The following is a 9,435-nucleotide window of genomic DNA, read 5'->3' on the forward strand; positions in this document are numbered from 1 at the left end:
GGCCCAACAAGGGTCTAGGCTTGGGCTCTGCCCTTACTATCCGTGCGCTGCACGCTCACTTTCTGGAGTAAGCCATCTGTGTGGTGAAAGGTGGTTTGGAAATAGGAGGATCCGAATCGGCTGATTGCCGACGTCAAATAACTTGAAAGACCTTGCACCAGTTGCCCCCCCGGATGGCCTCTGCTCGAATAAACAAGAACAAGAGCCAGACTCGCCTTCATTGCCGCCTCGTTGTAGCGTGCCCCTGTGACATTGGAGGGGTCGGCAATGCGTGCCAGCTCGGCCAGATCCTCTGCAGTCAGGGTGACGTCCAACGCCCCCAGGTTCTCCTCCAAGTACTTGACGCGCTTTGTCCCCGGGATGGGCACCACATCATCTCCCTGAGCCAGAACCCAGGCGAGCGCCAGCTGGCCTGCACAGCGCGAGGCACAGGGACGGTGAGCTATGCAAATTATTGGCCCGTGACACCTTCTTGGTGGAGCACAAGCAATTCCATTGGGTAGAGCACTTGCCACCAATGCGCCAACTCTCCCTCCCTCACCTGCTGTGGCATCCTTTGAATTTGCCAGCTTCTTCACAGCTTCCACCAGTTTCATGTTCTGCAGAGTGGCACGTCAAGGAACAGAGTGAGCACCATGTGCTTGAACCTCGACATATAGTATTCCTCCCAGGTGTAAGTAGCGCATCAATGTTCCTCACCTGTTCAAATGCTGCTTCCTGGAAGCGGGGGAAGGACTTCCTGGAATCCTTGCTGTCGAGATCCTCTGGCTTCAGCTGCCCCGTCAGGAAGCCGCGACCCAGCGGGGAGTCTGAGGGAGATGGTGTGGAGAATACAAGTAAGTGACGGATTGTAAAGATCACACATGTCTGGAGATCTGGCTTCTACGAGTGACGGGCACAGCAGGCGCCGCACATCCCCAAGATGCCATGCCACAGCGCCTGGGTTATCCTGGATGACAATCCTTCCTCTCCACTTACATGCAACAATGCCTATGCCCAGCTCTCGGCACAAGGGAATGATGTCCTCCTGAACCATTGTGCAAGGGTTCGTGCTGGGCAAGGATGCCATTACAATGTAGGAGCTCCCTCTCATGACGATGAGGCCCCAACCTCCCAACTTGCCCCCTGTGTCACAGGATTTAGGCCAGTACGCTCACACATCCCATCTCCATTGCTTCCACTTCGAATTCACCTCGGACTCCCGCGTCCACAGGCTCCACTCCAGCTGCACAGCCGAGAGTGGGTGGACAGCATGTGCCCTGCGAATGTCCTCCGGGCTGGTCTCGCTGACGCCAATGTACTTGATCTTGCCCTCATCCACCAGCAGCTGGGAGAGGGGGAAGGGCAGGACAGAGACCAGTGACTATGGATGTGACACGTCTGTGTTCATGGGGAGCGTTGGTCTATGATAAGAATCGTGCAATGCTGCCCACTCCCCCGTCCTGCCCGCACTTTGAGCTCTGCCATTGTATCCTCGATGGGCACACCAGGGTCTTTCCGGTGCATGTAGTACAGGTCGATGTAGTCGACCCCAAGTCGCTTCAGGGACGCTTCACAGGCTTCCCTGCGACATCAGAGAATGGATGGGACACTGCGGGCCCGAGTGGGAATGCCACGGCGTGTCGCATGGTGTAGGTCCCTTCATTCGCAATCCATAAACCTTCTCCTAAATGACCAACTGTATCGTACTCAGTTCACCTGACATGCTTCCTGCTGCCATCTACAGCCATGGAACCATCCTCTTTGTAGTAAAGGGCAAACTTTGTGGCAAGGGTCACCTTCTCTCGGGGTATAGTGGCAATTGCTTTCCCTGCGAGGACGAGGCATGTGCGAGGAATTGCAGAGAAATCGAGGCAAATTGATATCTGACAAGGGACTACTGAATTCTTCCGCCATCATGCATGAAGCATCCACGCACCCACGAGCTCTTCGTTGGTGAAGGGGCCATAGATGTCGCTGGTGTCCAGCATGCATCCTGATTCAATGGCCTTGTGGATCACCTGCCTCGCAGTCAGGGTAAGAGGTCTTCAGGCCACTTGAACATGTGTACAGTATCTGCACAGTTCAAGATGGAACCAATGCTACCTAGAGCCTGGCCTTCCTGGTCTTACATTGATGTAGTCCTCCTCGGTCCCAGCGGGAGGGCCGGAGTTGTGGTAGCCCCATGACATCCCTGCGATCTCCAGACCAAACGCCGGATCCATGGCAAACCAGATCTCGCAGGCTTTCATTGTACTTCAATCCCTACGATTCATGAGCGTGCTGCACCCCTCTCACCCATGCATCCGAAGCCTAATGGTGACACTGCCAAGCCTTGGGTTCCGAGGCTTCGCTTTTGGGTCGACATTTTGGGGGTGGGGCTCTCAGGCGATTGCAGTGGCGCTCGCCTGCTCCTAAAAACAATTGTGTGTTGAAACAAATAGTTGTGAAGCATCTGTCAGGCACAATGACAACGATGTTCGCTTGGCTCTGGTCGCAGGATGACGTGAGTGGACCCCAAATTGTGGTGACCGGGGCACCTTCGCCAGCTGCTCCACGGGTGAAACCGAATAAATATGTGTCCAGGGAATCTACAAATACTTTGACGCCGAAGCTTCATGGTCACAAGAATTTGGAATCCAGCCTTGATATTGCAACAAATCACAGGGGAGAGCTTTGATCAAAGCCTCCAAACTGAAGCTCGCAGCACTTTCCAGGTTCTTCCTGGTGCCCCTTGGGGTCCTGTACCGATATCACTTCAAGCAGGTCCTTCAACCATTGAATGAGCTCTGCAGGGAGCACGTTGTTGGAGGATTGTTTCAGTGCATGCTGGAGATGTTCTTCACAGTCAGCAGTGTCTCCAGTGCCTGAAGGACACACTCACCGCCCATGCTCCCACATCAACCCAGTCACCTCCATTTGATCACTCCGTTGATTCTGTGGAGTCACCACGTCTCGAGCCCTCCCCAACCATTAAAATCATTTCCCAACCCACTGGCTTGCTGCCGTCGCCGCGTACCTGCATGAGGACCGGGTCGTACCTCTCCCCCACGACCTGCGCGGCATCCGCCAGCTTAGTGAGCTCCTTCAGCTCCTGGGGGCTCAGCCGGACCTCGTTGGCAGCCAGGTTCTCCTCAAGATACTGTAGCCGCTTTGTCCCCGGGATGGGCACCACATCCTCCCCCTGGGCCAGCAGCCAGGCGAGCGCAAGCTGGCCTGACGGGGCAGAGCGGAGATACACAATTGGGGGAGCAAGCTGCTGAAGACCAGCAACCTGAGATCATGCACAAGTGGATGCCAGTGACAGCCAGACACATTTAAGCACTGGACCAGGCGTCCCTCCTGCCCGTACCCGGCGTGAGGCCCTTGGCAACTGCACGATCATGAACCTGCTTGACCAGTTCCAGGTTCTGGAAAGGGCGAATGGAGGTGTGGGATAAGCGATCGGGCTCTATGATAATGTGGGCGCCACACTCTGCTACTCAGCCCAGCATCACAGGCGGTCCGTGCTCGCCGACCCCCCCGCCCACCTTCTCAAAGGCCCCAGCCTGGAAGCGAGGCTGCGTTCGCCGCCAGTCATCTTCGCCCAGGTCGTCGATGCTCTTGATCTGCCCCGACAACACGCCGCGGCCCAAGGGGGAGTCTGTGGCAGTGGAATGAGGGTGGTAAGCCAACCCCTGCAACCTTTGAGCCAGGGAGTCTACTGCTGATGAATTCCAGATGGTCGAGTGGGCGAGCAACTGCGCACTGCACCCCCAGAGGCTAGATGCACTGCAGCAGATGCTGGCACGAGCCTCCTGCCCTCCTCATCCAATCCCTGCACCCACATGCAACGATGCCGATGCCCAGCTCGCGGCAGAGAGGGATGATTTCATCCTGTGCGAGCCGTGCAATGAACTGATCAAGACTTGTGCATGATAAGCAGCCAATCCTGCGCGTTGCAGCCAATCAGCTGTGGCATGCCAAGCATTGCCACAATCTAAACACACGAAAGATCTTTTATGAGTGACCCTGGCGACAATATGTCGGTCAATCTCCTTCTCTCTCCACACGAACCTCTGCGTCCCGGGTGAAAAGGCTCCATTCCAGTTGGAGGGCCGTGAGGGGATGAATGGCATGCGCCTTGCGAAGATCGCTGGCAGTAAGCTCGCTCACGCCGATGTGGCGGATCTTTCCCTCCTCCACCAGTAGCTAGGGAGCGGCAACACGGAGCTCGGAGTCAGTCTGTGCGCAAGAAGCTGTGCAAGGCAATCTGGTGGCATGGATCCCCACGCCCAGGCCCCGCCATCGCTAGGCACACCTTTAACTCTGCCATGGTTTCCTCGATGGGCGTTGCCGGGTCCTTGCGGTGCAGGTAGTACAGGTCAATGTAATTGACCCCGAGTCGCTTGAGGGATGCTTCACATGCCTCCCTGGCAGGGGCAAGGTACGATGTGATTTGGCACAGCAATCGCGGGCACAGGGTCCCGATGCATTGCTGCAGCACCGAGAAAGCAGTGACCCTTCCCAAAGCCTCCTTCAGACTCACCTGACATGCTTCCGGCTGCCATCGACGCTCATGTTATAGGACGCATCCAAAACTAACCCAAACTTGGTAGCAATGATGACCTTCTGCCTTGGAATGCCTGCAATGGCCCTGCCTGAGTGGGGTAGGGTGGAGGGAAATTGGTTGGTCGAAGGGGGGGTGCTGTCCTTCTCCAATCGCACATGCCAGGTGTTGATACATTTGCCTCAGCGCCCCCCGCTCACCGATGAGTTCCTCGTTAGTGAAGGGGCCATAGACGTCACTGGTGTCCAGCATGCATCCTGCCTCGATGGCCTTGTGGAGGACCTGTCACGGAGTGCAGTGCACCTCTGTGAATGCCCGCACCTGTGCTTCTAGTAGTTGGCCCTCCGGACGAGGCATGCGATGTGGCAGGATGAAGGCTCACCAAGGCTCCTCCACACACCTTGATGTTCTCTTCTTCATTCCCCAAGCCCTTTGTATAAATGGATGACATTCCTATGCAGATGACAGGGTGGTGTGATTTTGGAGATCATGCACGAAAGATGTGAAGCGTGCCGATTCAAGCTCGACGGCGAGCTTGCTCCCATCAAGTCATAATAATATCAATGAAACATGCGAGTCAATACCAGGCAAATCGGGCATAATCTTCATGCTTAATACTCACCCATGCAGCCGAGGCCTTGTGGGCCGACCTTCAAACCTCCCGCATGGGTGCCAAGAGTGCGCTGGACGACCATTTCGAGAGGTGGATCAGATCTCGATGGAACACGCTGGGCCTTTCAACTCAATGTAGGGAAGCTGTCCTGCCGATTCCTGGTTGTTGATCAAGTGGAAACCCCTCCTCCCAAGGTATGTAAGTAGGGCACCGTGAAGATTGAAGGATCACCCAACCATGATGCAACGGGAACTCACCTGACTGCGCCCGCATCACCATCGCGCATCCCTTGACAATTCGTGCTTGTGATAGTAATACCTGCTGCTAAATCCAAGGCAATCAGTGTGGTTGGATGGGGCGATCGAATGCTTTCAGAATCCGAGTGATGGAGGACAGCGTCTCGCACAGTCCACATGCCTTGAGCGCATGGTCTACAGCACATCGTCATGACCCAAGTCATGAGAAGCTTGATAACGATCGGTTGGCGGCGCGCAGGTTCAAGGTCTGTGAGGCTATCAGAGCGAGTGCTGAAAGAGAGAGACATCTCCAGAGGATAAATCAGCAAAGGCCTGTGCAAGGACTGCACTGTCCAACTGAGATGGAGTTCCTTAATGTTACAAAGAAGCAGGATAATACGTCTGCTGGCTCGTTTGGATGCAACTCCCGTCCCTTGTGATTCAACCTGCTGCCCATGCTGGTCGTCATGATCGTGCCCTTTGCACCTGAGCCTGTGGGAATCCCATAATCTTTTGAATGCTTATTCCAAATGAGCATGTCGAATAGAGGCAGTGGGTCCCATCTGCGCCGTTGATTCTAAGGGGTGAAAGACAGACCAGGAGCAGCTTTCAGGAGATCTCCTCCTCAGGAGAGACTTTTGCACCGTCCTAGAGCCGCGTCACAAAGCCTTCCTGTTGATGCATGTTCCATGTGGCCAAATGCCGGGTGGTGGAACTGTTTGTTAAGGATAGGCAAGAGTTTTCTCCGATAGCCTTTGCGTCTCCTCCCTCGATGGGGCCTCTGCGGCACCAACGCGATGCTTTAAGTAGCATTGGTGACGAAGATAATACATTGATCCATGCAACATCATGATACAGGCCCCAAGCGTCGCATCCCTCCTCGCAAACACTTTTTGACGCGCAGGCCCACTGAGGACACTGTGGTCAAACGGCAATACAGGACTCGGCTGATACGGGGCGGTGGCGGGGCTGATCAGGTGCAGATGTCTACAACAGCCTGCAGCCTTGGGAGAGCTTCAAGGTGTATACTAGATGGTGGTCACCTGCCCAGTCCAATGTGCCCGATCCGCGGAAATGTGCCTCATGGACGCAAGGGCCTGGACTTGCTTTTGCGGACCTAAAATTAAGAGACTCACCAGCATGATAGCATCCTCAAAGAAAAATCAAACATCTGCCTCATCGAGGCGCCCACTCCCGGGTTTGGGTGGACATGGCTTCGCCCGGCTTATCGCCGAGCGGGACGGGGGTGACGGGAGGTTCCCGCCGACATCCAGCTTCGAAAGAAGCCCTACCCCCCGTATTGGGATGAAACCACATCAAATCGGTCAGATTATGATTTACATTCAGTGAACAAAACTCGAGCATCCACGCAGTTCAAAAGGTGTCACACGGTCATGACGAAGTTTGCGGCAGTAGCTTAAGCATATTGTGCCCCTCGTGGCGCCCCATGCTCGGTGCCAATGGGCCTGTGTTTGTCGACGGCGAATCCGACTCACGAGCAGGTGTGGAAAATCTCGCTGTGTGTGAGTGGGGGGCCTTCCCTGGCATTCCCAGGGCACACCATCCCACTGCATTCCCCACACGGCGCAGAAAGGGGAACTTCACGGTGGTGCCCGCCAGAAAGCCTCCCTCGAGAAGCCGAGCTCCATCTCAGTGATTCACCATGACGATTCGAGAGGTGATGCCTCGGAGAACTCGTCGACACAGGAGGCCGGCCCCCCGGTCCCGGGCGCCCTGGTTCCGAGGGACTCGCTCTTCAAAACCCGGGCGTACGACGACGAGCCTGCCCGGGTGTCCGAGCTGCGGTCCCTCCAGATCCCCTACACCAAGCAGGACGAGCGTTTCGACCAGATCACCAGGTGGCCAGGGTGGAGGGGAAGGGAGCATTGGGCTCGGACTGAGTGGGGAGGGGGTCCAAGGCAACCCCGCCCCACGCCCGCTTGCTTTATTCCCTGCGGGATTCCTCAATAGGTTTCCACCACCACACACACCCTGGGCTGGCAGATTGGAGCCCTGACAGCCCTTTGATCATGTACGATGTGGCCCTACACATCTCTCCTGCCCTGCAAGCACACCCCTCCCCCCTCCGCCCTTTCCTCCTCCCCCCCACCCCAAACACGCAGGCTGATGTCCACCATCTTCCAGGTGCCGCTGTCCATGATCACCCTGATCGACTCGGAGCGCATGTCCTTCCTCTCTGCCGCGGGCAACGGCTCCGCCCCCCGCTGCGAAGGCTTCTGCGAGTTCGTGCTGGTTCCAGCGCACCCCGTGGCGCACATCGTGGAGGACACGCTGCGCGACGCGCGGTTCATGGGGCACGAAAACGTGGCCTCCTCGCCCCACATCCGCTTCTACGCGGGCGCGCCGCTGGTGGGGTCGCGCGGCTTCCGGTACGGCACGCTCTGTGTCAGCGACTACCGCCCGCGCCGTTTCCCCGCCGAGCTGTACAACACCCTGGTCAACTTTGCCGACCTGGTCGTGCGCGAGATCGAGCGTGACGGCCGACCGCAGGCCTGGGCGGGGAGCAGGGGGAGCGCGGGGCGCGGCGAGCTGGCGCCCTGGGGCGGCAGCGGGGGGCCGGGCGGGTCGGGGGGCTCCTGGCTGGCCGGCTCGACGCCGGTGCCCCCCGCCGCCAGCGCAGGCCCCCTGCCTCTGCCCTCGCCGGGCGTGGCGCCGCTGCCGCGCCCCGACCTGGCCCGCCGCGATGCGGTGGCGCTGCTGGACACCTCCCAGGCGGGGCGTTGGGTGGTCAAGTACGTGAATGAGGCCTGGGTGGGCACGCTGGGCGGGCGGCCCGAGGCCTGGCTGGATGCGGCGCTGCAGGACGCCTGCGTCGTCGAGTGCGGCGGGGGCGGGCCCGAGGCGGCGCTGGAGCGGGGCGAGGCGCTGGGCGTGGCGCTGCGCTGCGCGCGCGGCCCCGCCGGCGCCGCGCCCTTTGCCGCCTCGCTGCGCCCCGCGTCGCGGGACCGCCTGCTGCGCAGCAACACCACCTGCATCCCCAGCTTCGTCAGGAGCCTGGGCGGGGAGGCCGGGCCCGCCGCCCGCCCCCGCCTCCCCCTCTGGTTCCTGGTGTTTGACCCCGAGGACGCCGCGGCCTCCGGGCCGGCGCACCGCGCGGCGGCCGGCGCCGGCGCTGCGCCGGCGGGGCCGGGCGCGCTGGCCGAGCCGCGCCCCGCTGACCTGGCGGACCGCCTGACGCTGGGCGCGCCGCTGGGCGCGGGGTCCTTCGGCCGCGTGTACCGCGGCGCGCTGCAGGGCCGCCCCGTGGCGGTCAAGGTACTGCCCGTCTCCGACGAGGCCAGCCGCGCACTGGGCCTGGCCGAGGCGGCGGTGGGGCGCCGCCTGGACCACCCCGCGCTGGTGCGCACGCTGGAGTGCAGCGTGGCGGAGGGCGCGGGCGAGGCCGACCCCAGCGTCTGGATCGTTCAGGAGTTCTGCGACGGCGGGACCCTGTACGACGCCATCGACAGGTGGACAGAGGGGCTCTGGGGGGTGAAGGGCATGGTCCAGAGGGGGGGGAGGGGAGGGGTGCGGGCCAGCCGGCGGGAGTGGGGCTGGGCCTGGCTGTGGCCTGTGCCAGGGTGCCTGTGCATGGACTGCAGGGTTCGCCTCATGCACGGGCCTGGTCCACACGGGACCTGGAGATCGAGGGGATCAGAGGAGCAGGTCGGTGCCTCGGTCCCCCACATGGTCACCACCCCTCCGACCCCAGTCTCCCCGACACACATACCTCAAACACCCCCCCCCCACACACACACACACACATGCAGGGGCTGGCTGCGGCAGGGGTACGATGGCTTTGCTCCGGCCGACGTGCGGGCCGTGCTGCGGACGCTGTGCGAGGTGGCGTCGGCCCTGGCGCACCTGCACGCCCTGGGCGTCGTGCACGGCGACCTCACGGGGTCAAACGTGCTCCTCTGCTCCGCGGCGCGCGCGCCCGACGACGGCCGGGGCTGGCACGCCAAGGTGTCCGACTTTGGGCTGGCGCGGGAGCTGCCGGCGGGCGGGGTGCTGTCCAACGTCCGCATCTACGGCACCGTCAGCCACATGTGTGTGGG

The 9,435-nt window shown here is 59.9% G+C and overlaps 3 protein-coding genes across 3 annotated transcripts in view; 1 reads left to right on the plus strand and 2 right to left on the minus strand.

The window, feature by feature from the left end:
* Window positions 1-14: 14 nt before the first annotated feature.
* Window positions 15-1,970, minus strand: F751_5989 (Auxin-induced protein; the record flags this gene model as incomplete). Its single annotated transcript, XM_011400041.1, has 9 exons — window positions 15-76; window positions 212-412; window positions 542-599; window positions 700-809; window positions 979-1,027; window positions 1,193-1,327; window positions 1,453-1,564; window positions 1,699-1,810; window positions 1,919-1,970. The coding sequence occupies 9 exons, from the start codon at window positions 1,968-1,970 to the stop codon at window positions 15-17; spliced, it is 891 nt and encodes a 296-aa protein (XP_011398343.1).
* Window positions 1,971-2,902: 932 nt separating this feature from the next.
* On the minus strand, window positions 2,903-4,780 carry F751_5990 (Auxin-induced protein; the record flags this gene model as incomplete). Its single annotated transcript, XM_011400042.1, has 8 exons — window positions 2,903-3,195; window positions 3,332-3,389; window positions 3,510-3,622; window positions 3,807-3,855; window positions 4,036-4,170; window positions 4,280-4,391; window positions 4,508-4,619; window positions 4,729-4,780. 8 exons carry the CDS (start codon window positions 4,778-4,780, stop codon window positions 2,903-2,905), a joined length of 924 nt encoding a protein of 307 aa, XP_011398344.1.
* Window positions 4,781-6,837: 2,057 nt separating this feature from the next.
* Window positions 6,838-9,435, plus strand: part of F751_5991 (Serine/threonine-protein kinase CTR1) — a gene marked incomplete at both ends in the record, with an annotated part of 4,461 nt that continues 1,863 nt past the window's right edge. The window contains 5 exons of the mRNA XM_011400043.1: window positions 6,838-6,879; window positions 7,085-7,236; window positions 7,501-7,871; window positions 8,019-8,847; window positions 9,148-9,426. Of these exons, the coding sequence (XP_011398345.1) occupies window positions 6,838-6,879; window positions 7,085-7,236; window positions 7,501-7,871; window positions 8,019-8,847; window positions 9,148-9,426 (1,673 nt within the window). The remainder of the gene's footprint in view (window positions 6,880-7,084; window positions 7,237-7,500; window positions 7,872-8,018; window positions 8,848-9,147; window positions 9,427-9,435) is intronic.

The sequence above is a fragment of the Auxenochlorella protothecoides genome (assembly GCF_000733215.1).
Source record: "Auxenochlorella protothecoides strain 0710 unplaced genomic scaffold scaffold78, whole genome shotgun sequence".
In the NCBI taxonomy this organism is placed as follows: domain Eukaryota; kingdom Viridiplantae; phylum Chlorophyta; class Trebouxiophyceae; order Chlorellales; family Chlorellaceae; genus Auxenochlorella; species Auxenochlorella protothecoides.